The sequence below is a fragment of the Triplophysa rosa genome, linkage group LG16 (genome assembly GCF_024868665.1).
Source record: "Triplophysa rosa linkage group LG16, Trosa_1v2, whole genome shotgun sequence".
In the NCBI taxonomy this organism is placed as follows: Eukaryota; Metazoa; Chordata; class Actinopteri; order Cypriniformes; family Nemacheilidae; genus Triplophysa; species Triplophysa rosa.
The window spans coordinates 19,147,726-19,174,939 of record NC_079905.1 but is presented as its reverse complement, the minus strand read 5'-3'; the positions used below and the strand labels follow the sequence as shown (position 1 = coordinate 19,174,939).

Below are 27,214 nucleotides of genomic sequence, written 5' to 3'. Positions count from 1 at the left end.
AATAATTGAAATAAAGTTAAAAACAGACTTTCGGCAGATTATATAATCCCCACTACAATAAAATAAAGTTAAAAGTGGTAAGAAATGTATATGAAATATATGTTATATATAAATGAAGAGGGCTTCCAAAATGAGATAACTCCGATTTTAAATATCACTGGGACTTTAAAGATAGCAGAGCTCGATCGGTTTCCGGGTCAAATGAAGGAGGGAGGACGGAGGAGCGAGGAAACAAGGAGGCATATTGAGAAACACCCAGAGTGTTGTCAGTGGAGGGCTAAGAAAAGTCAAACTAAGTTAGTAGTATAAGTTATAGTAAACCAGATCCACATTAGACATTTCACTGTTAAACCTTTGATGAACCCAGATGTCACCTTGTAATGGTAATTGGAAAACCACAGTCAATCACAATGCAAAACACTAAAAAAATTCATTAAAATAAAAAATTGCTTCATGGCTTTCAGTGTACATGTGTCTAAAATCGCTCTCTTGTTTTTTAGTGAATGCAATATAGATTTCTGCCATTAATGTCCTGCAGTAAATTAGCATAATACAACTGTTTTGTCTTTCTTGACTGACTGAAGTATAGGGATAGATCACCCAAAAATTAAAAATCATTATTTATTCATAGGCATTATTTATTCACCCTTATATTGTTCAAAGCCTGTACGTTATATCCAGGCTTAAGCCTAGTACAAGACTAGAGGTGTCTTGATGAAAAAAAAACTTGCACAAACGTACCTTAAAATATATCAGTTCAATTGTTTAGTCTCAAGATGCACACAGTAATGGCTTTTCTTTGTAAAGTATGTTTGTAAAAATGACTTAAATACCTTTAATGACTTTAATGACTTAAAGGCCTAAACCTGTTTTAAGATAATCCTTGTCCCGGAAACCACCCCTAAAAGTTTAAATAAAATTTAATTAGTCCATCTAAGGAATCTACTCTAAAAAGTCAAAATCCTGTAGAAAGTGTTTAGGGAGCAAGGCATCTTCCTGGTGTTAACCTCAAGGAACTGCAGAACTGCCAGCGTAAGTGACAGAGGAGCTGCGCTTTTTCTGCCAATCAACAACACAAAAAACACTTTATTGAATATAAGGCCCATTCATAATATTTCTCTTGTTGAAACCAGTAAACTTACACGACAAAATAACTGTGAGCCCGATCTATACAGCTGTCAGTCATGTGAAACAGCTGTTTCTGTGCTGACCTTTCCAACAGCAGACCTCAGGGAATGAAGTATGAGACCAAGTTTCATATTCAATCCTTATTTTTCTGAGCTAAGCGATGATCTGTGGCCTTTACAGTAAACATAAATCTTAATTTCTAACATGAAATTGATGAAGGCTGCAAAAAACATAACATTTACAAGATTTTTAGTTCTATATCTTAACCTAAAAAATATAAGTATTAAATATGCCCTGGTACAGTGAAAAAACACAGACAGTCAACACATAACAATGAATTGCAGGGCATTAGAATACAAAATATTTATTAAGTAATAAACAAATTCATAATTAAAGTTTTAAGTGAATGTGAAATGAGCATGCACACAAACAGTGCTAGACACTAACATTGCTAGAAAGATGTTATAGAGTTTACCGTTTACTCTCCAGCTACAACTAAATGCTCACCATAGTTGTATTAAATAGGGGCAGAAAATGCGTTGAATATATCAACAGATTAAGTCAATTTACAGAGAGCCTTCTTGGCTACATTATATGTGCATTATTTTAAAAACAGACATTATAATGAATAAATATGCCTATATATGTCAGAGTAAAAAGCTTGACAGACTGCATGTCTATCAAACTGACAGATAGATGCTATAAGGTTATAGCACTTTCACTGCTGTGTCTCGCTTGTCTTTCTTGTCAAATGCGTAAAGGGCTCAGCATACTACATTCGAAATCGAAAAACGACCATCTGTGACCTGATTTCGAACAAAGTCTGGTCCAAACGACAATTCGCTTCACTAATTCGCAGCAGCAAACCAAACAGAACTCTCCGGGAAAGTTTGTGTTGGCCGGTAAACACCCTCGAGCCACCATTGGTCCATGGCCATTATGTAATAGGTGGGTGTGTTGTTTGTGTGGCCACGTGCGGAGAGGCTATTTGGATACGTCATGTAAACCCCGCCTCCAGAAACAAAGGGGTGTTGGATTGTTCGAAAACACTATAACGTCTCTTAACGTTTTCGAGCTTCGTTTTACCCCCAAACGCAGAACGAAAGCACAATTCGTATGGACTATGCCGAGCCCTTTACTGTGTTAAAGCGACAACGAGCAACTTCTGCTCACTGTTGCCCCACGTGGTTGATAAGCGGAATTGTCAGTTTACAGTGTCCTAAAAACTGTCGCAAAGATTTTCCGCTGGCAGCCGACGGACCCGGCGGACCCAGATACGCTATGAAAACAGCGCATAGAATGTATATATATATAACGACAACATTAGCCTACTCAACGACTGAACTGTTCAACATTTACGCAGTTTACTGGTCTGAACTAAAGAATCTGCTACTTTTTACCACAACACGTTTATTGTGTTTTTTTAGTCTTCATTTACAAGCACTACACACATTCATGACGAGACACGACAACATGCTAGCTATCGACACCGGCAACCATATATTATTTCAATTCAATTTTATTTATATAGCACTTTTCACAATGTGCATTGTTCCAAAGCAGCTTTACAGGAGAAAATAAGAAAAACACAGAGAGGTTAAACACAGCACAGTGCATGGTGTTTAGACCAAGCAAGATCATTCTAATAAATAATGTCTAATAAATAATTAAAATGCAGTCTCCCGGTGAGCAAGCCAACATTGCCCTGCTATTTATCTCTATATTATCTCTCAGCTAGTGTGAACCGGTGGTGCGCCAATGACACAGACTAATAACAAATACGTTCAAAAGTACAGGACAGTAACAAAAAAGGTACAAATAACACTTACAAATCCAGGAGCAGAACCGCTAGGTCTCCATCCGTTTTGCAACCTGTTGCCTCTTGCTGCTCGCGCCAACGAATGTAAGTCCGTCCGATATTGATTCGTGACCGGCCTCATGTCCGATCACGCTCTCGCTTTCTTTTCTTTGCTTCCTCCGACAAAACCCTCTTTGTTTTTTTTGGCTGGCTCTGCCATGGTGATGTTTTGGTTTGTTTCGTCTTACTGTTAGCTCTGCTGTTCGCTAACATCTCCCAGGCTACGAGTAATATGCCGTAAAGCAGGGGATAGGCGGGGCTTGTACCGGCCCGAACACTAAAGTTACAAGTGCAATTTCAGCCGATAGGAGGCTGCTTAGGTAGCAACGGCAGTAAAAGTCCAGTTAAAAGTTGACCTACCATTTAAATAATTTTAGAGACATTATTTTAAGGTCAAAAAGTTGCTCGTTGTCGCTTTAAGAACGAGCGCCCATTGATTTTAAACTCGAGCAACAGTTATGATCGCTTGCATTACAGACGCGTCATGTATGTGCACTTCTATGGCGTTTATTCAGTCCCTAAACTCACGCGCATGAAAACCAAATGCGCAGAACAGTTCCACGAGCGTAAACACACCCTCGCGAGAGCGCAGAACAGTATCCGCGCACGGAAAAGAATCCTTGTGAGAGCGCATTTCTGCTCCGCGTGCAAAAACTCAGTCCGTGAGTATGACAAGCGGATGGTGTCACAATTATGCCATAGATTAAACACGTTTATATCCAAACGCCGTTTTTGACGGCGTTTTAAACAGTATTTACGCCGCAAAATACGGCGTCGCGATTCCAAACGCTGTAAAACCGCGTGAAAAGCCGTCCATAAATTGTAAGGCGCCAGAAAAGCGTCGCCTTTTGCGCCGCTGTCTTGCCATATGAATAAACGCTATTTTGGTTGCACAGAGCGCGTCATTTATGGCGTTTTGTCTGTTGTATAATGAGCTCCTCCTGCTGATTTCCAAAGCCAGTAAATTTGAACTGTTGTCAACCAATCACCGATGACCCGAACCAGACCAGACCAATTTACCACTGACCATTTTACAGGATTTTATTATGTGCGCAGTGTTTGCTAACATTAAACAAATCATTGCTTGCTTTCTGAAAAGGATCCCTGGGTATAGAGCGATGTATGGCTTAATATATGAACAATGGCATTGACTTTACAATTGTGAAATAAAAAAACAGTTTAACTGTCACAGTATTCATAAACTTTGAAAAAATATTTTTACTTGGAGGCTGCCATTTTTTTGCGTCAGAATCCGTGATGTTAAATGGTTGCGACCTAAACCTGTTCTCTTTCGCAACAGCGAAGCACACATGTTTTCCATATATAACAGTAAAATATGACACGTAAAACATAAGATCAGATATACAAACACACAGGGACAGTAGGTGGCGGTATGTCGTCTTGACACAAGCCAGCCTGCCAGCCATGAAAGAAGAACGCGTTCAGTAGCTCTGATAGCACACATACATCTGGCTTACGTCTATTTGACATCTGCAAGACATCTACAATACATTGTTTGCTCATCTGCAATACGTCTCGGAGATGTCTGCTGTTAGACGTCATATAGACCTCTATAAGATGTCTGTAAGATGTTTATGATTTAGAATGGATGTAAAGCAGCTCTTTCTAAGATGTTTAGCAGATGTTTTTACGCAGCAGATCTCCAGATCTTTAGCAGATGTATTAAAGACGTTCAGACGTCTCCGAGACGTATTGCAGATGAGCAAACTACGTATTGCAGATGTCTTGCAGATGTAAATGCAGACGTCAAATAGACGTAAACCAGATGAATTGTGCTATCTGGGAGACGTCTGTTCAAGGTGAGCGTGCGTTAAATCATAGCTTTAAACTACCGCCTTTGAGACATTTAAGACTATTTAAGACATCAGCATCCGCCATAATCGTATACTTTATACATTATGAGAATATACTGATAAACACAATAATAATGCTTGCGGTTTGGTTATTTATTCTGTATTAGAGCACACGTGAATATTAGCCCCCGTAAGCTAATGACCGAGGGAGACAATAACGTTAGGCTACTGATGTTGATAAATCAACATCAAAAAGTCAAAATCTGGATAAAATGCATTGTATAATGGCTAAAACATTGTGCATATGATAAATTCGAAATGATTTTGGTTATTAATATGCATGTTTGTGTTGTTTCTGACAAACAATATTAAAATGTAGGAAAATACACCAAATAGCGTCTTTATTTTCTTTCTTTCTTCTTTTAGCATTATATAAAAGGAGGAGCGACAACAGTTAAGGACGAGAGCGAACCAGGCCTGGACTTTACGTTATGTTTTATTATGTGTGACCGGCAGTCGACCGTGAGGGAGCTGCCGGCATTTTACTTTCGTTTTGTTGTTTGTTTATTTTATTAAAGTTTTGTTGTTCAACGTTCGCCGGTTCCCTCCTCCTTCTTCCATATATATGTATATATTATCCTACAGAACCTTATATTTACTGAAGAACTGATTAGTGTGTCGGTGTTTAGTTTGGCTGCCTAGCTGTGCGTGCAACCAGTTTACGTCATCGAAAAAGAATATGGCAGCGTCCTTAGGTTAAAATGAGTATTACATTTAGGGTTTTTTTAAGAACTGAAAATATTTGATGTGTTTCTACCGACAAATGCTAGTAGTGTAAGGCTATAACAACGCATTAATCTCTCTATACACTGGGTTCCCTCGAAGAAACGACTTATTCTCTTTGGTAATTTAAGGTTACACAACGTGGTCAGCAATTGTATGTAGGCCAACCAATCCCATTGTATGTATCTGTCATGGTTCTGCCCCATCTTGTCTTGCTTTTCTTGATCTAGTGGCAGAATCATGACACAACCTCTTGTTTCATGTGGAGAGGGACATTTTGGCACTGATGGCCTTCCATACTCTCCGGTCTCATCATTGTTCCTGCCCTCTTGTTTCCTCGTTAGTGCTCATTATGATTTCATGGTATGGTAAATGTTATCTTTAGTCTTCTTAGGTGTAGTTAGGTGTGTAGTTAGTCCTTGTTCCTGTGTCCTGTTATATCCTTGTTATTGTTTTACCCCCTCGTGGGTTTTTGTTTTGTCTTTATTTTATTTTATTTTATTTTATTATTAAAGTCTTGTTAACCCCTTACCCGCTGTCAGCAACTGGGTCCTCTGTCCTTGTTCCCTCACCGATCATGACAGAATGAACCAGCCAGACAGAGGATCGTGCGGGGTGGTTGATGCCACCTGGTTCCCCTCCAGGGTCGAGGTCGTCGGACTCCCTTCCAGGGTCGGGGCCGCCAGGCTCCCTTCCAGGGTTGGGGCCGCTGGGCTCCCTTCAGGTTCGAGACCGCTGGGCTCCCTTCCAGGGTCGAGGCCGTCGGAACCCCGTCCGGGGTCGAGACCACCGGGCTCCCTTCCAGGGTTGAGGTCGTTGGGTTCCCCTCCAGGGTCGAGACTGCCGGTGTCCTGTTCCCGCCACAGATCCCTGCCGGCATCCCAACCAGTACCCAGGCCTGTCCAGTAGACACCCTGTCCTGTTTGTTGTTCCTGTCCCGCCGGCGATCCAGCCGGTGTCCTAGTTTGCTACCCAGCTGCCAGAGAGCGCTGCCCAGCCATCGGAGAATGCTGCCCAGCTGCCAGAGAGCGCTGCCCAGCCACCGACATCCTGTCCCGTCTTGTCGACGCCCAGCCCTGCTTAGCTGGTTGCCCAGCCCTGCTTAGCCGGTTGCCCAGCCAGCATCCCGTCCGGTGCAGCCGGTCATTCCCGTCCAGTGCAGCCGGTCATTCCAGTCCGGGTGCAGCCGGCGATCCAGCCGGCATTGCAGCCGGCATTGCAGCCAGCCTTTCCAGTCCGTGTCAGCCGGCAAACCTGTCCGTGTCAGCCGCAATCCAGTCCGTGTCCTTGTGTGGACTTTTGTGTTTTGCCCTTGTTTGGACTACCCCTTGGACTCTTGTGCTGCCCCCCCCCAATATTTTATGGTTACTGTTTTATCATGTTGCCCTGTTTTTGTTAATGTCACAGTCTGTCTTGTCTTGTTTGTGCCTTGAGGAGCGTCAGGTTGCCGCTCCTTAAGGAGGGGCTTCTGTCATGGTTCTGCCCAGTCTTGTCTTGCTTTTCTTGATCTAGTGGCAGAATCATGACCGAACCTCTTGTTTCATGTGGAGAGGGGCATTTTGGCACTGATGGCCTTCCATACACTCCGGTCTTGTCATTGTTCCTGCCCTCTTATTTCCTCGTTAGTGCTCATTATGATTTCATGCCCCACACCTGTCCCCTCTTGATTTTGATCCCTTATAATGCCCTTGTGTGTTCTGTCCTGTGCTGGTTCATTGTCATTCGTTTCATGTGGGTGAGTTCCTGTCTCTGTTAGTCTAGTCTAGTTATTTGTAGGGATGTGCCGAATGAAGCTTCTGAATCAATGAGGATTTTTCAAAAAAATGTATCGGCGCTTCGAAGCTTTTGACACAGTGCTCTACTTCGCCATCTGGTGGTCAATAAAAATTCCTACACCAACTGTGTCACTCAGATATTTTGTTCATTGAAATGTTATTATAAGATTTATTTGTAGATTTAATATATAATTTAATAATATATAGAATTAGAACTCAAAGTAACAAAGAAAAATAAGCACATCCAGTTCTTAAGTAACATGAATAATAATTTAATATATATGAAGACTTCCAAAATTAGATTTTTTAAATTTCTGTTTTTCAAAATTTTAACAAATTATGTTTTTTTGTGGTGCATTCCACTTAATATCAATTAAACTGTAGTTGGTTTAAGCCATAATAACTCGAAAAATGCGGCAATCTAACAAAAAAAAACATGATAAAAAAAGTTTGGAACCAAACTCTTCATATATATATATTAGGGCTGTCAACGTTAACGCGTTAACGCATGCGATTAATTTTTTCAAATTAACGCGTGAGAAAATATTTATCGCAATTAACGCAGCATCCGTTTCTTTTGACATCCTTTGTCTAGCGTTACATTATGTAATCACGCACTTATTCGTGTACAGGCTTTTAAACCACTTAAGCGCGATTTTAAACAGTTGCTTTGACGCGTTCAATGAAGATAGACAGCTTCTAAACTGTGGGACGCGGCAAAACGCAACGAGAGGTCCAGTCTGGTGTAAACAGTCATGGGCTAAAGGCTGCGTCGGTGAATCTCTGTCAGACAGCGCATCCGTGTTAAGTTCTCTTTCGTGCTTGAATGGATAAAACCACACAAGATTATGTCAGAAAGCCCGTTTTGTCTAGCATTTTCTTAAGCACAGACTTCAAAGTGTAAAATAAAATCTTAAATGAATGCAAAGAGTTGTGAAAATGGGAGTGCGGTGACGGTGAGATCTGCGTACTGAGACAGCTCTTAAAGGGGCCACGTTCTTAAACGTGCTGCTGTGTTAAATGTTAGCTTTCATAAAATTATGCTGTTAAAGAAATATGTTGTTTCTACATCAATTTGAAGATTAAATGTGAAATTATTAAAATGTAAAAGTATATTTTAAAATATAATTGTTGTGTGCGATTAATCGTGATTAATCACAGAAAAAATGTGTGATTAATCCGATTAATTTTTTAATCGATTGACAGCACTAATATATATATATATAATATAGTGTGAATATGGACACAATTTTAAGTGTTTGGCTGGTGTTGGCCTTAAATCCAACATATCCTGTAAACCTTAAATACAATAGATTAACCCACCAAACTAATGGATACTAAAGTACTCTGTGTTCTTACATAGTGTAATCTATTACAACAAATCAAAATGGAATAGAATATGAAAATCTAAACTCAAAACGGGTGACTTTTCTTGCATTTTAATTACTTTATTGCTCATTTGTTGAGGGAAATAGATAGTTTTTATTGTCACAACGGAAATTTCTTTATTATGTATTTTACCCTCTCCCCAGATGGGGCAGACTGGTGCTCTGTTGTTTGAGTATGGTTGCCCAGAGCGTTTGGATGTTTGGAGCATAAGTGACAAAGCATTGAGGATGTATTATTGGAATAAGACAAAGTTTGCTCGCATATCAGACATGACACTTTATTAGCAGTGTCGAGACTAAAGTGTTCCCACACTTGAGAACGGGGTCTCTTGCGTGCATTCTCCATTTAAAGATCAAACACACTTCTGCACGTGTTTAGCTGCAGAGAACCGAGGACGGCGTTTACTAGCAGAAAACCAGTTTGTGGCTTTTTGGGAACAGTGTTAAACCTGCAATTTACTTTTTGACAACAGACATTAACATGTCATGGTTTTAAATAGTACTTTAATTAGCAATACAAAATGATAAAATTATATAAATTAAATATACAGTATAATTATAACATTCCTATGGTTCAGCGCAATCGACGCGCTTTGAGTTTGATCCCTGCGTGACGTGTCAGTGAGGTAACGAAGCTTCGTTTCCTCAGGTCACGTGACAGACTCATTTCAAGCAATGCTCCGGAACACTGTTTCGAAGCACTAGTGTGTCGAAAAATCGATACGTATGTTGACACGGGGTGTCGAGCAACCCATCCCTAGTTATTTGTATTGAATGGTAAATATTATCTTTAGTCTTGTTAGGTGTAGTTAGTCCTTGTTCCTGTGTCCTGTTATATCCTTGCTCTTGTTTTACCCCCTCGTGGGTTTTTGTTTTGTCTTTGTTTTATTTTATTATTAAAGTCTTGTTAACCCCTTACCCGCTTTCAGCAACTGGGTCCTCTGTCCTTGTTCCCTCACCGATTGTGACAGGATCCTGCTTATTACATATAGCGTATTGCTTACATGGAAAGCAAAAAAGCAACCGGTTGAAATATTGTATAAACTAATCTCCAACACCAGAAATCATTCCTGGTATAAGCGAGATCAGCCAGAGTAAAAAGTGAACTGCACTTCCTTTAACAGGTTTTTAGGTGGCCGAAGCCAGGTCTTTACAGCGTTTGGAATCGCTGTTTGGAACCGCGATTCCAAACCTGTAAAAACCGTGCGAAAAGCCGTCCATAACGCCATATTTAACAGCGTTTTAAGGCGCCCGAAAAGCGCTGCCTTTTGCGCCGCTGTCTTGCCATAAACGGCGTTCCGATATAAACGTGTTTAATCTATGGCGTAATTGTGACACCATCAGCAGAGGCTTTGACGAGCGCGCGCAATTCTCTCTATACTCTCGCAACTGCTCAACACTTGCTCTCTCGTCGAGTTGACTTCTTAGACTTTGGATGCGGGACAATGGCAGATGTCTCTGCTCATTTGATTGGTAATTTTTAACATGCACTCACCTACAGATTACCTGTTTTACTACCTAATGATTAGCGTATTACCTTGCCTTGTATGACCTATGTATGACCTATGTAAAAAATACTATAATAATATAATTAAATGTTTCCTGTAGTCATTTAATTTGAGTTATCTAATAAAATTGGTAATGCTTACACTGGCATAACCCGTTTTAATATTTTCAAAACAAATAAAGCAAAACAAATAAATTATTTAAATTAAATTTTAGAGAGTACATCATATTGTAATTTATTGTAACTTGCACTGACATATCTTAATGTATGTAATATTGACATATCTTAAAATATATCAGTGCGATTGTTTTGTCTCAAGATGCACACCAGGAATATTTCTTTGTAAAGTATGTTTTTAAAAACAACTTAAATATCCTAATTTAAATAAAGACTAGTCCTGGTTTAAACTAATCCCTGTCTAGGAAACCACCCCTGACATGTCTAATCCATAATCTCCAGATTAATTTCGAGCGTGTTATGAGAATCATCCACAAAAGGAGATACAGGTGCAATCTTCATTCTAGTCATGAAGATGGATCCCTATAATTGAAGCTCCTCAAAGTCACCGAAGTGTTGTCAGAGATTTGACTCTATGGGAGCATTTGAGATCCACCCAATCCATGGCACTGTAATTGGATGTCATCGGTATTCCAGACACGGTTGATTCACAGTAAAGCAGGAACGTGTTTCTGATTCAGAAAAACTATTGAATTTTATTGGATGCCTTCAAGCGGGAGAATGAAATGAGATCATAAAATGTCAGCCCCAGGACCGACTGTGGCCAGTATGGAGTGAGGAACTGCTGTTCGCCTTCAGCACAATAACTACACAGAGAAGCTTTACATTAGGTGAGGAAACGTCTACAAGCCAACTGGGGGCACTGTGCAAATGAGCTAATTCCACTTTATGAAAGGCTAGCAGGGACTATTTGTCCTGCTTTCCAAATTATCATTATTGTCTCCCTGGTTTTGAAGAACAACATAAACCAATAAAATGTTGGAAAAAAACATTACTTTTGTTCTTGGATTTCTATTGTTTACTCTTCAAGGTACTGCTTGTATTGTTTTGCTCTTAAATGAGAAATAGCTTGCAGTATTTCTAAATTGTAAAGTGTACTGGATGAAAGTGTCTAACTAATCAAATATAATTGAAAAAAATCCCCAATCAAAAACCTTGAAGAAATGTTTTTGATTACTCAGAATTTTTGCTTTTCTCAGGTTCAATTTCAAGTGACATGCTGTCAATATAGCAAAAATTATTCAGTTCATAAAAACGGAACGGAAGACAACACTCTTGATTACAAAGGTGTTAATTATAGTGTAGGTTCTTTGCAAGGACACAGAAGAGCCATTTATTGGTATTTCTGTCAGTACTTTCAGTCAAATGTTCTTAAAAGAGACATTTCGTACACTTTTTTTTTCAATATTCCTCCACTACAGTAAACCTTGTGTGATTATTGTTTATGGAACAACTGAATTGTTTAAAGCAAATAGCTTTTATTTTTTGCTCACACGTTAATATTTATAATTATAAATTGTTATTTACATTTAAAAAATGATGAAAATTACTGTTCAAGGTGGATAACCTTCCGGTTATGAATTATACATAATTGAAATTCCAGGGTGGGTGTCCCTTTCTCCTGTTGTTGAAATCTTGTGCCTTTAGTATTCGAAACTGTGTATTTTTATATTAAGTGTATATTAAAAATATAATTTGTTAATTAAATACTGATTTTTCATTAAATTAACTGTACATTTACATTTTAGAGAAATTAACTGTTGGATTTTTTATAATTTTTTTATTATGTCCAACTAAAAAATCAGTTTACTGATTTTAAAAGATTTTAAGAAGTTAATAAAGCTATTTATTTTTGTGATATTTACCAAGCCAACAGAATAATTTTTAGTGTAGACATTACTGTTTTTAATTTGTGGATGTAAAAATATTTTTCTGTGGTATAATCAACAACATGCCACATAGTGTCAAAACTTGTTTTAAGATAAATTCCCTTGAACAGTACAAAAAGTCTGCTAAAATATGCAACAAAACAGACCAGATTATAAAACAAATCTTTATTAAATGAATAGCATCTTCTCGGTCAGGTATGAAATAGAATATACAAATAGCCTACTTTACATTGTCGAAAACAACAACACAAGGAAAGAAACTCCCAAAGTCAAAAACTAAATGGAGAAGGAGAGGCTGAATCAGACATTTATTTTTTCAATAAGCTTAGCACATGCATACCAATCTAAAATCAGTTATACAACTGATTCCATATCAACACTCCGACTAAACTCACTAGATGCCAAATCATCAGATCTGATCAGTCTCTGCAGTGATGGTTTAGAGTAGCAAAAGCCAACCGGTTTAACTGTGCCACAGTATTTACCACCTGTTCCTGACCTCTGACTCCAGCGACCTCCTGGAAGCCAAACAATGATATTATCTGTATGCTGTGACATTACAGAGTAACAGTGCTAAACTGTTAAATAGCACGTTTCATTTTAAAATTTAATCTTACAACCACCAGGACCAGAAGTAAAAATCAGCCAAGAACTGCAACAAAACTACAATTCACATTTCAGACCTGCTATTCATCTTGCAAAAATCAGGTTTTAAATGGGTAGTGGGTGTGTCTAAAGGTATTCTAGGTTGGTGCGGCACAGTGTCAGTCACACAGGAACTTTAACAGCACTGGACAAAAAGAAAGACTAAAAGAAAAACAAAAGAAAAAGACAACATAGGACACATTCAGGTGTCTGAGTTTGACTGCTGGTGAGGACCACAGACCCCTCTTAACATCTTCTGATGTTTATTAGCTACTGGCCCACATAGGCCCGGTTCAGACTCTTTGGCATTCAAGACCAAATTCAATAATAATTTCAGTTTCATTGATATAAAAATGTGTTTTGGAACGTGAACAAAATGAGTAAAACATCAGACACACAAAAATGTACTTCCCACACTTCTACAGTATATAAGTTCACAATAAAACTTTGTGTTTAACTTTTCCTACAAAAACTATCTGTACACATCTAAACTCTGCCCTATTCATTTTCATAGGCATTGCCCTGCGCTGTATAACAGCGACACAAACGCACATTTACCTGGTACCGTTTAAGAATAAAGGAACAGTTCATTTATGCATCCAATAAGGTTACATGAAGTCATTAAGTTCAGCATCCAATGCAGCGGCCATCTCATCGGCCTCTGAGCTGCTGCCCTCATTGGAGTCTTTACTAGATCCACCATCTTCATCATTGTCTGCTCCAAGATTCTCTTCATCTCTAGTCTCGTCTAGCTTCCTTTTGTGGCCCCTAAAGACAAAAAACAAAGAGGTGATGGTCAGTGATGCTTGTTAGCCAAAGGAGCGTGGAGAGGAATGCTCACTGGCTCAAGCGTCTGGTTGTCAGGGTTACATATTGCATTGTTGAGTGTTGCAGACAGTGATTGGTTACAGCACTCTTGTCATAGTTTGCAGGCCGGCGGTCTGAGTTTCACAATATCCGCCTGCATCTCACAGACAGTGGAGAGAGCCGGTGCCAAGAGTAAGTCTGGGGAATGAAATTTTGTGCGCTAGAGTCCCTTAAAAATAAAAAGCAACACCCTATTTTAGGCATATGAGGCTCCCCTGAATAGGATACAATTTATTGTCCGATAAAAAATGATCTTACATTAAACCAATAAAAAGTAGAAGCAAAGAAAAGTTCCTCCCTTTAGCATTTGTGGCCTCTCTCACTTTAAAGGGACAGTTCACCCAAAAATGAAAATTCTGTCATAATTTACTCGCTCTCAGATTGTTCCAAACCTGTATAAATGTTTTCGTTTGATTGAATACAATGGTAGATATTTGGAAGAATGTCAATAACCAAACAGATCCTATCCCCCATTTACTGCCATGGTAGGGAAAATAAATACTATGGGAGTGAATGGGGATGAGATCTGTTTGGATACTGACATTCTTCCAAATATCTTCCTTTGTGTTTAGCAGAACAAAGAAATGTATACAGTTTGGAACAATCTGAAGGTGAGTAAATGCTGACAGAATTTTTACTTTTTGGGTGAACTATCCCTTTAAGGGTTTCAAAAATACAACTAAAATCGCAAAATAAAATCTTGGCGATTTACAGTAATTCAAATGATCAGTTGAACTGATAATTTATTGATAAATACATGCTTTTTAAAAATGTTTTAATTAAAAAAAATTATTAAGTTGCTTGTATTTTAAAAAGGAACGTTCCAAAAACTCGTGCAGGATAGAAAATGTAACAATTTTAATATTTAAAAAGTCTTAATCTGCTGTTTCATGGTTTAAATAATTAAAATCCATCTTAAAGTGCTACAACAAGAGAAAGAATTAAAGAATTAATTTAAAAAAAGTTTTTTTTGGTAAATGTCATTAACTGCAAACCAACATTTTGTTCCACATTCACCAGCCCTTACTGAATGACAGATAAATCTGCCAATCCTTTTACCTTTTACTTGCAACCATATTACCAGATCAAATATTATATTAAAACTAAGTATTTATTTTATCAATATACATCAATATAATCTTGTTTTTTTCTTTTAATGTTTATTGATGGAAACAATGAAATCACCCAGCATTTTAAACTATTCAGCCAGGTCCTAATTCTTAGTTTGCAATGGCAAACCTCATAAAAAATTAAACCTCTAACATACTATTTATCTTGACCTCCCGAGGTGGAGAAACAATTTTCGGAAGTGCCTGCGTTCACTGTTCATCTGATTAAGAAAAAAGACAAAAAATATTTTTGTAAATTTCATGGAAAGTCCCATGATGCAACAATGACCAAAGTGGTTGAAACAGAAAAGTAGATGTCAGACTTTTTTTAACAGCGCTTAGCAGCTGTGAAACTTGCTTTGTGTTGCACACGAACGTGCATCCCACGACTGAATATTTGGACAGCCAGTCAAATGACTTTAAGAGAGCACATCTTCTCTTATGAATTTGTATTCTTTCTTTAGAAATCCTAAAATGATGCAACTGCTCTCCCCCAATTGCTGCATTCACACGGCCTTCATCAAAAGGCAATAAACAACAGAAGAAAAATACTACTCATTTATTTCAAATGTGCTCCCACTTAGTGATGGCTAACAGACTGGGCAGGAGATCAGTCCTATTTTTATTCAATTTAATTGTGCAGTGCTCAAGTTAGTATGAATGCTTTCTGTCACAAATAAGCCAATCCTTTACATTTTACATTTATGCACTGGGCAGATGCTTTTATCCAAAGCAACTACACATATTTTTTCTCCAGTATGTGTGTTCCCTGAAAATCGGATCCATGACATTTGCGCTGCATCAATTGAACTACAGGAACCCCATTAACTTCACAATATAGAAAAGAACAGCCAGGACATTCAACTGCCCGTCATAGTCTTTAGTGTTTCTTCCACAAAACAATGATAGTCACGCAGGTATGGTACAACATGAGGGTGAGTAAATGATGACAGAATTTCTTTTCATGGATGAACAATTCCTTTCATGCATCTACCAATAACAAGCTAAGAAAACAGAACTTTACATCCATAAAACCCAAGCGCACACCCCCACGCAAGTTAGATATAATAATGTGCCAGCAGTGCTAAATGAGAGCATTCTGTCATTATATCTACTGACAGTAGACACGTGCTTTGATCAGTGGACAATATACGTTTCCATTTAGTGCAATGATGAACCCACAACCACCTGCTGACAGAGCAGAAGCCTGACAGCATGAAGAACAGATAAAAGCAAATGAAATACAGACAACATTAGGAAAGTCAACCTGACGACAGAACAGACAGTGCGATTATACAGATAGCATACTGTACGTGGTGAAAATGAGGCTTAGAATTGAATCATCTGTGTCTTTTCATGAACCTAGCAGAAAAAAAAGCAAAATATAACCACAAAGGCTACAAAACAGAGTTTTCAAAACACTCTGATCTTTGTATTCATATCCAAGTCCATTATGCAAGTAAACAGAGAATGCTCAGTAAATATTCCCCAGTCCTGCATCTTCGCTCAAACTAGAGACGAACAGCGTCTTTATTAAAAATGCATTTTTTTCTTAGTTACACAATTTGCAATGTATTGGGTTTAAAAAAAACTACAGGATATACATATGTATCTTGTATATAAGTGCTCACAAGGCAGCAAAAGAACAGCATTCACAGATTAGGTGAATTGATTTCTGTCAGATAGATTTTGCATTACGAACATTCTGTTAATGTAGGTTAGCAGGATATTCATATATTCAATTTAAAAAAGAAATAGCAAGTGGTTTGAACAATCTACAAAAAAGTGAATGGAATCTTAATACCCCGGTGGTCTGAGTCAGTAAATGTAATAAAAAGAGAGAAATAAAAAAGAAGGAATTTCAATACAGATTCAAAGATGCCGAACGGCATTGGGGATCTATCCTGAGGGTTTTCTGACAGCATCCCACTCTCACCCACTGACAGCTGTCTGTGACCTTGCTGACTTAACAACACCCCACAAACAACTCGCCTGGAAATAATATGCGTGTTTAGATGCCTCTGCAAACTAAGTGAAAGTTCTCCACTGGGAATATTATCGTCAGACTGGAACTCCTGCGGGAGAGCATGAAGCAGAGCTTTTACCGCAAACAGACAGAATGCTAATGGAACAGCAGAATAACAGTACAAAGGAAGGAATTTCGCTGTTTCTTACGAGCTGTCTCATGCTATTCCTCCATCTCACTGTCCACAAGAAAAGGGTAGCATAAGCAGAGACTGTGAGAAGTGCGAGCGAGAGAAGGAGCTGGTGGGAGGAGGATGTGACTGAAGAGATGCGGAAACTCTGGCTGCACAGAATTCGTTTCCTGTATATGTGCCTAAAAATTAAACAGGGTAGAGCCCGAAGACACCAGAGAGAGAATTGGAGAGAGACTGGGCAGAGAGATATCCTCAAAAAATTGACCCTCATATCATCCCAGATGCGGCTTCTATTTATCAGCTGAAATGATAAATTCAGTATATTCCAGTACTGATATTAACCAAGACAATAATAATCGTGATTATTTTTCATGTTTTAATACTATATTATTATATTGTAAATAATTCAGTATCTGGTTGACACGTACCCACATAATATTTTGGCTCATTAAACTTGTACTTTAAGTCTGATTCATTGGGCAAAAAATAAAGAAAACAAAGCTAACATTAATATTGTTTATATTAACATTAACAACTTAAAATTGCTTTCTGAATGCTTTTAGCCACAATGTTCGAGTGACAGCAGTACTTAGTGTTGTAATCGAGACCACCTAAACCAACACCAAGACAAGATCAAGACTTTGAGGGGCTGAGATCAAGACAAGACCAAGACCAGCACACCTTAAATTTATCTAAAAGAGCAACATAACCCAAAAAAGTCATAATAATATAATAATTAAAGTCACTGTGGCGATTCATTGAGCAGAACTTTGTGTGTTGAGATAGTCCTTTGGTTTCTTTGAGCAAGTAAATATAAACACTAAGTAGATCAAATGAATATCATATTCAACATATATGTTCTGTTTTCACAATAAAAAAAATCAATATTTAAATGCGGAAAACCTCTAAATACCCAACATGTGTGTATATATATATATATATATATATATATATATATACAGTGGGGCAAAAAAGTATTTAGTCAGCCACCAATTGTGCAAGTTCTCCCACTTAAAAAGATGAGAGAGGCCTGTAATTTTCATCATAGGTACACTTCAACTATGAGAGACAGAATGAGAAAAAAAATCCAGAAAATCACATTGTCTGATTTTTTAAGAATTTATTTGCAAGTTATGGTGGAAAATAAGTATTTGGTCAATAACAAAAGTTCATCTCAATACTTTGTTATATAGCCTTTGTTGGCAATGACAGAGGTCAAACGTTTTCTGTAAATCGCCACAAGGTTTTTACACACTGTTGCTGGTAGTTTGGCCCATTCCTCCATGCAGATCTCCTCTAGAGCAGTGATGTTTTGGGGCTGTCGCTGGGCAACACGGATTTCCAAAGATTTTCTATAGGGTTGAGATCTGGAGACTGGCTAGGCCACTCCAGGACCTTGAAATGCTTCTTATGAAGCCACTCCTTCGTTGCCCGGGCGGTGTGTTTGGGATCATTGTCATGCTGAAAGACCCAGCCACGTTTCATCTTCAATGCCCTTGCTGATGGAAGGAGGTTTTTACTCAAAATCTCACGATACATGGCCCCATTCATTCTTTCCTTTACACGGATCAGTCGTCCTGGTCCCTTTGCAGAAAAACAGCCCCAAAGCATGATGTTTCCACCCCCATGCTTCACAGTAGGTATGGTGTTCTTTGGATGCAACTCAGCATTCTTTCTCCTCCAAACACGACAAGTTCTATTTTGGTTTCATCCGACCATGACATTCTCCCAATCCTCTTCTGGGTCATCCAAATGCTCTCTAGCAAACTTCAGACGGGCCCGGACATGTACTGGCTTAAGCAGGGGGACACGTCTGGCACTGCAGGATTTGAGTCCCTGGCGGCGTAGTGTGTCACTGATGGTAGCCTTTGTTACTTTGGTCCCAGCTCTCTGCAGGTCATTCACTAGGTCCCCCCGTGCGGTTCTGGGATTTTTGCTCACCGTTCTTGTGATCATTTTGACCCCACGGGGTGAGATCTTGAGTGGAGCCCCAGATCGAGGGAGATTATCAGTGGTCTTGTATGTCTTCCATTTTCTAATAATTGCTCCCACAGTTGATTTCTTCACACCAAGCTGCTTACCTATTGCAGATTCAGTCATCCCAGACTGGTGCAGGTCTACAATTTTGTTTCTGGTGTCCTTTGACAGCTCTTTGGTCTTGGCCATAGTGGAGTTTGGAGTCTGACTGTTTGAGGTTGTGGACAGGTCAAACAGGTTCCATTAATACAGGTAACGAGTGGAGGACAGAGGAGCCTCTTAAAGAAGAAGTTACAGGTCTGTGAGAGCCAGAAATCTTGCTTTTTTGTAGGTGACCAAATACTTATTTTCCACCATAATTTGCAAATAAATTCTTTAAAAATCAGACAATGTGATTTTCTGGATTTTTTTTCTCATTCTGTCTCTCATAGTTGAAGTGTACCTATGATGAAAATTACAGGCCTCTCTCATCTTTTTAAGTGGGAAAACTTGCACAATTGGTGGCTGACTAAATACTTTTTTGCCCCACTGTATATATATATACATATATATATATATATATACATACAGTCTGTGAACTCTTTCAATGAAACTACAATGAAAGCTGCTTATGAAACTTCACTGAGAGTGTGAGAGTGTTTCACAGATTTCATTTTGCATTTAAAAGAATGTAAATATATTACATATAATATAGATAAATAAACAAGATCTCATACAAGATTTAACCAATCATGATTTTGTGGGCCTTCCTATTAATTTTGTTGACAGATTTCTTTTTTGACAATCCCAGTCATCTATTACTGCCACAACAGTAACATAAAACAAATTACAAATAAGTTTTTGATTGCATTTAAAGCAGGAAGTTTTACATCCATTCACACCTTAATGATGTTAACAGATCAGATCAGGCAATGCACCAGGTTAATAAATGAGGGTAAATTATAAGAATTTTCATTTTTGTATGAGCTATTCCTTTAACAATAAAAGCACAAACCCCAATCAAAAGAAGCAATGTGGAGATTCTAGCGGCCTCTAGTGGTGAGGTTGCGACCAACGGCTCACTCCACCCCTTCCTTTCAAAGCACTACAGAGGCTGACACAGGACAATGCTGTCATCAATTTTTCGCTTCTTTGCCAAAGGAGATAATGTATTTACGAATCGCGCTCTGTAGAGCAGTTTGTCCGTTTAGGGCTACTGTAGAAACAAGGGGACCCGCGGTGTATGTAGATGGAAATAGCTCATTCTAAGGTAATAAAAATATAACGCTTCTGTATAAGGTCTTTATACACCTCTGAACACATAGTTATGTATATTATTTTGCATTTCTGTCAATAGATCATCCTAAAAATCACACACAGCAACTTTAAATCCCTTTGAACCGGAATTGGCGATTTTACTTCCATTATCTTACACATTTCTGAGTGAAACAGAATTTTGAATAAGAAAAAATAGTGGGTGTGCTTTGTTTTTTCACTGCGATTTGATTGGACGAATAAAAACAGCTGTTGCATTTTGAAATGGAACTGGGAGCAGACTGACGGTTGAAGGTGAGTTAACAGATGCTCCTCCCAAGCTGTCTAATTTACGTCATTGTAGATGGATAGTCACTAGAGGGCAAAAGTGCATTTTCAAACTTTAATTGAAGATTATGAGGGCAAATTAATTTAGCATTTTCAGATTTTAACTGCAGATTATGAGGGTAAATGAATTTTAAAAAGAGAATGACCCACATTGGTTAGCTATTTACAATAACCTGCAATATTTTATGAAAAATAGAAATTGGTATATTTAATTTCACTGGGACTTTAAGGTAGTAAATATTTTCTTAAAACTGAAAATTCAGTCATCATTTGCTCCTCTCATGTCATTCCAACTTCACATAACTTACTTTCTGCTCTGCAGACATTTCCTAAAAACTCTAGGGATGGATGCAAATATGGGTAAAAAAATCCATATTTAAACTGTGAAGGGCTTAATGATGCGTGGAGTAATCCGACATGGTTTCACTCTCATGTTAAGCAGTATTGATTGAAGACGCAGAGGGGGTAATTAATGGTGAAGTGTGCGTGTAGTGGAGCGCTCTGGTCATTAAGTGTCACATTTAGTCCTGATGAACACAGCTGCATGTTGCTCCTCACCAATCAACATGACGCTGAGGTCAAGATGGGCAAAATAAAAACGCTGCTCATCAAAAGACCCTTGGCTGTCATAGGTTTTGTGTACAGTACAGTTCACTGCATGTCACAAACACAAACAACTGCTTCAGAAAAAGCTTGTGTTGGTACTGAAGCTTCAAGTGCAAAATAGATCAAAGCTGGAGATTTTCTGACAAGTCTGTCACAGTTTAAGCAACCCTAAACAAATGTTTATCTGGTTCTTAAAATCGCACAAATAAGATATTTTAACAGCTTTAAGGAAGTATAGTTTTTCCTGGTCTGGGTTGCTGAACAGTCTCTAAATATCATGTTGCCTGACAGTCCAGCACAGCATCCGGCACTTCAGAAAACAGTATGAGTCTTATAGATTGACCTAAAGCTCTGATGGTCGTAGCTGGTCTTTCATGGATTTACAGTGAAGGCTCCATTAACTTCTTATTACTTCAACTACAAGCCACACACTGCAGAAGTCAGACCTTTTGAAAGAAAAAGGCCTGTTAACAATAACAATATTTGCACTTACAGAAAGAAAATGGCCCTTAGTGTTAAAATGTCTGATAGGTTTACAGTAACAGGGTTTTTCCTGGCTCAAAATGAGGCGGAGGTGGTGCCATCCTTATCTTGAGCGCACATGCACGTGTAGAAGGCCTTTAAGTGGCATAAACAAACACTTTACAAACGACTTATTAAGAGTTCTAAAAATTAGATTAAAATGACAATTATTAAGTTATATTAATTTTTTTAAGAAAATATTAAATTAATTCAACCAAACAGAAAAGTTGTTTAAAATCAAATTTAAGCTTTTATCCTTTTTAGCCCACAAGAGCCAACTGAAATGATCAGTCTTACTAAATGAGCAAAGCTCTTTTTTTGTTGATCAATGAGCTTTGAATGAATCGTTTCGAATTGTTTAAAGAATCGGTTCAGAAGAGTAATTCGTTTGCGAGTCGTTCTGATCACAGTGTACAGGCAAGTTCGATGTGTACAGTCAGTGTACGTTGTGTAAACGGATTCAACGAGCCATGATCTGCACTTAAAACATTATACTGAAGAACATCACGTTGATTTAAGAAAGATTTTCAAGAAACTGAACGTAGGGCTGTGCAATTAATCGAAAATTAATTGTAATCGTCAATTTTGGCCTTCAACAATTACAAAAACAAAATAATCGAGGTAAAACGATTATTGTGCCACATTCCATTTTGCAAGGATCCTCTCTTTTCTTGTGGAATAAATCCACAGCGCACCCCCTTCCTTACAGTGGTTCAGCTGTGCTATTTCTTTACATTTATTTTTCAGTTGAATTCACAGTTTAAAAGCAAAGTTATTTATTTTCTATGTTGTTTTAAAAGTTAATGAGTAATCGTGTTGAGTAATCGGGATCTCAATATTGGCCAAAATAATCACGATTATGTTTTTTGTCATAATCGAGCAGCCCTAATTGAACGTACAAGAATGCAAAATAAACAATATTCGCCTGAACAGCCGTGAAATACAGCGAATACAGCTCCTAATATAGCTGAGGAAAATAAACAGCAACTCTCCCGCGCCTCACTGCGCTTATAACGTTGTGGCATAATGTCGCAACTGCAGTTACAAATGACAGTCCATTGAGGGAACGCAGTGTTTTTGTGAAGACAGACACCCGACATAATTTTTTATATGCAGGAAAAACTGAGTAAGTTCAGATGAGATTGTTCTGTATGTATGAAATGCATCATTGGGACAGCTTTGCTGTTGCCATGACACGTCAGCCAAACACTACATGATGCTACAGACGGATAAGACCCAACATAATTCAGTATGCAAATATTACTATTATTAGTAATGTACAATAAACTTTGTATTAATTTGTTAAACATTCTATAAATCCCATTTCTTAAAGGAATGGTTCACCCTAAAATGAAATTTTCACACTCCGATCAAGATGTAAAAGACCGTCTTTAGCAGAAAATGTCTTTAGGTGCGTCACAAATCGCATACTTATGCACTATTCTACGCCAGTTTGTAGTGTGTTCACATTGACAATTCTAGAAAAAGAAGTGCACTTTAAGTACACTCTTAAAAAAAGCTGCTTCAAAGGTTCTTCGATGCCACAGAAGAACCTTTTGGTTCCATAAAGAACCTTTAACATCTGAAGAACCTTTATGTTTCACAAAAGGTTCTTTGTGGCAAAAAGGTTCTTCAGATTATAAAAAAAGTAAGAAAGAGATGGTTCTTCAAAGAACCTTTGACTGAATGGTTCTTTGTGGAACCAAAAATGGTTCTTCAATAGCATCGCTTTGAAGAACCTTTTAAGCACCAAGAGTGTACCCAGATGATGCACTTTTTCAACCGAAATATGAAGTGTGGAACTGTGGACACTTCACGCACTCAACGGTCGCAGTTTCATTTACGTAGCGGAATGGAGGCGGGGCTATCAGATGCTGCTCGAGCAAAACTCTCCTGCAGAGTGATAACGCTTCAATCTGATGATGACTAAAGTAATGCTGCGCAAAACATATGAAAACTACATTAAATTTACAATGTATAAATTGATTTTTATTCACACGCATTGTACCGTGCGACTGACGTCATTTGCGCTTGTCTGGGAAACAATATACTTCTGGTTAGTATAAAACCGTTTAGTACTCCATTTAGGACGATACTACCCTACTAAAATTCATACACTACATGGCTGAGTGCATAGTGTATAGTCTGTCATTTGTTACACAGCTTTTGACTCTGAAAGTGATGGCACCTGTGGGCTTTTTTAATAGCCAAGAACCATGGTTTCAGCTAAAAATCTTCTTTACTGTTCTACTGATAAAACATGTCACCTATATGTCACCTACATCTTGACTTGCCTGAGGGTGACAAAAATGAAGAGCAAAATTCCTTGAAGTGTAAAGTTTAAAGTACAATAGAGACAGAAAACATGGGACTGACATTATATACAGAAACTCTGAATGGAGTCTGTGCCCTTAAGGGCTTGAGATGAATTAATTGGAGAAACTCAGAAAGAAAGAGGAACTACAATACAAACTTTACAGCCCTCTGAAGACTTGTATGAAGATTAATGGCAGTTCACTACCCTTCAACAGCCAACAATAAACCATCTAGCTCCTAAAAGAGCACAAATACATACTGTACGTCTGAAAGAATACTATATTTTAAGTTTCCAATGGCAATGTCTCTTTCATTTATTGCTCTCATCATATTCTTTGAAATGCACATTTACACAACATCACTCACTATCTTGTAAATGTCATCTATAAATAACAGTAAAATGTCACACAAGAACAGCACAGCATTATAAATCACAGACTAAAGGCTTGTCGGAGCTTCAAAGCATGATACTCTGCCAGTTCAAGATGGCTCATGACTACTCATCTCTAGCCTTGAAGACACAAGCCCAGATAAAAGTCACTTTATTGACATTGTGCTCTTGTCATTAAGTGTTTAGTGTAGCACAGTAAGGGTACATATACATGACTAACAACAGAAACGTTTTTTCTTTCGCACACAGACATCAATGTTGTCAAAATTATCCCTGTCCACACGTGACCACAAAACAACTAAAAGTGCTGTATTATGCCATGTGCTCTATATACTTTGTAGGGTTGGGTACCGTTCACATTTTAACCGGTAAAGATATGGTACCTGGAATTCGGTGCCGGTACCAAACGGTACCTTTTTTCGGTACTTTATTCTCTGTGTAGTAAAAACATTAATTTCAATGAAAAACCTCTCAATTTCAACATTTTGTTGAAATTTTATACACTGGACCAAATAAATAAAGACTATAGAAATAACTACAGCATTATCATTACTACCAGCTTATTCTATTTCCTCATCACATGAATAATCACTTATTTACAGAACAAGTTAAATAAATAATACAAATATGATAACCATATGTAGAGTCGAGTGTTTATTAAAACGGTATGTTTTATTAGCGTTTATTAGTTTTACTTACGCTTTGCGCGAGGTAAAATGCGTTCACTCGCTCTCTCTCTCTAACGTACCATTTATTTAATGTGATGTCGATACTCTGTAGTACCGACGTAATTCGGTCGGTGCCCTTAAAAGTAAAGAGTCCAGTATCCAACCCTAATACTTTGACATCCATTACTACAAATCTTTAAATTATGATAATTTCAATAAAAAAGTGCCTAGAGCTAATATTCAATAGGCTATTAACAGAAAAGCACAGAACTTGGGCCAGTAAGTAGCCAGACACCTCAGAACAACGTCATGACCACTCAGAGCACCTTAGCAACCACATATCTAAGCACAGACAACCAATCACAACACCCTAGAATCAACTGGGGCATTTCGAAGACACGTCCCACCCACCCACATTCACATGAGAGGACTGAACTTAATTGACAACTTTAATCTCTTTTGGAGTCAAAGATAACTTTTTACAACAGATGGCCTCCACCCAAACAAACTTGGTTCAAGAGTGCTAAAGGACAATATCCTCTTCTCCCACCTTCACCCATCAGCAGAGTGTGCCAGTCCACTCCTGAATGGCACACATACACCCGGCCTCAGTGACCCACCTCAGCAGTCGGATGGACATTTGGATAACACCAATCAGGCTGTACCCTGCCCAGTGACATCACATCAGTTGGACGATGACAAAGACTCAACACCCAAGGACGTTTCTGTGGATAACAAACGGGAGAGCCAAAACAACAAACTTCAGCCTTCAGAAACACCAGACTCACAGTCCCTCTCACTACACACTCTCTCCCTCTCTCCGACATCATCTCTTTTGAGCTTCTCAGAGAAAATGGAGGAACCCGTGATTGCTGGAACAAAACTCTCCCACTCTACTGTCGCGAGTCCACAAGTTTCAACTAAAAAACGACGGGCCCCACAACCACCAAAGCCTCTGGGTCAACCTCGCCAACCCGTTCCCTCTGAAAGAGCTCTCCGGCCTCTGCCGCAACGCAAGGGATCACACCAACCCCCATCTGCTGGAGGTGGACTAAACAAGACTGCAAAGAGCACTGGTAACTGATATGCATTGGGTCCCCGCTATGATAACAGCAACAATCTCAAATATTTACAGAACAAGTGGGAACCCAATTTTCCTTTAGTTTTCCCTATATCTGTCCTGATAAGTAAGCGAAAAACTAAGGCCCTTTCCAGTCGTATGGCAATCCTTTCTAATCTACTGCCTATGAGACGTCACTCTGAGAATGACAGGGGTAAAAACAAAAAAACTAGGGCTGTCAACGTTAACGCATGCGATTATTTTTTTCAAATTAACGCGTGAAAAATATTTAACGCAATTAACGCAACATCCGTTTGTTTTGACATTCTTTGTCTAGCGTTACATTATGTAATCACGCTCTTATTCGTGTACAGGCTTTTAAACCACTTAAGCGCGATGTTAAACAGTTTCTTTGATGCGTTCAATGAAGATAGATAGCTTCTAAACTGTGGGACGCGGCAAAACGCAACGCGAGGTCCAGTCTGGTGTAAACAGTCATGGGCTGAAGGCTGCGTCGGTGAATCTGTCAGACAGCGCATCCGTGTTAAGTTCTCTTTCGTGCTTGAATGGATAAAACCATACAAGATTATGTCAGAAAGCCTGTTTTGTCTAGCAATTTCTTAAGCAAGACTTCAAAGTGTAAAATAAAATCTTAAATGAATGCAGAGAGTTGTGAAAATGGGAGTGCGGTGACGGTCAGATCTGCGTACTGAGACAGCTCTTAAAGGGGCCACGTTCTTAAACGTGCTACTGTGACTCCTGTCACTAAAGTTAATCAAAAAACAAAATAAAAGAAGAAATCAATGTGATTTTGTAGCTTTAATGAGAATTCTTCTGCATTTAATTTATAATTTAGCATTAAAGACTGTAAAGTGTTTGACAACTTCCTTCAATTTCTGTATATTTCATTATAGCTCTCAATTATATTGTTGAATGGCTATAATTAATGTTAAAATAATCAATTTAATAGAGACATCAGTTACAGTACAATATCAAAATGTTTTCTTTCATTCATAAAATGACGCTGTTAAAGAAATATGTTGTTTCTACATCAATTTGAAGATTAAATGTGAAATTATTAAAATGTAAAAGTATATTTTAAAATATTATTGTTATGTGTGATTAATCCGATTAATTTTTGATTAATGATTAA

At 38.2% G+C, this 27,214-nt stretch overlaps 1 protein-coding gene across 2 annotated transcripts in view; it reads right to left on the bottom strand.

Moving 5' to 3' along the window:
* Window positions 1-12,329: 12,329 nt before the first annotated feature.
* ctdp1 (CTD (carboxy-terminal domain, RNA polymerase II, polypeptide A) phosphatase, subunit 1) overlaps window positions 12,330-27,214 on the bottom strand; it is a 172,259-nt gene continuing 157,374 nt past the window's right edge. The window contains exon 13 of one of the 2 annotated variants that reach the window (XM_057354651.1): window positions 12,330-13,573. In XM_057354651.1, the coding sequence (XP_057210634.1) occupies window positions 13,414-13,573 (160 nt within the window). In that variant the 3' untranslated portion in view covers window positions 12,330-13,413. The remainder of the gene's footprint in view (window positions 13,574-27,214) is intronic. The other variant, XM_057354652.1, reaches the window with a different exon arrangement.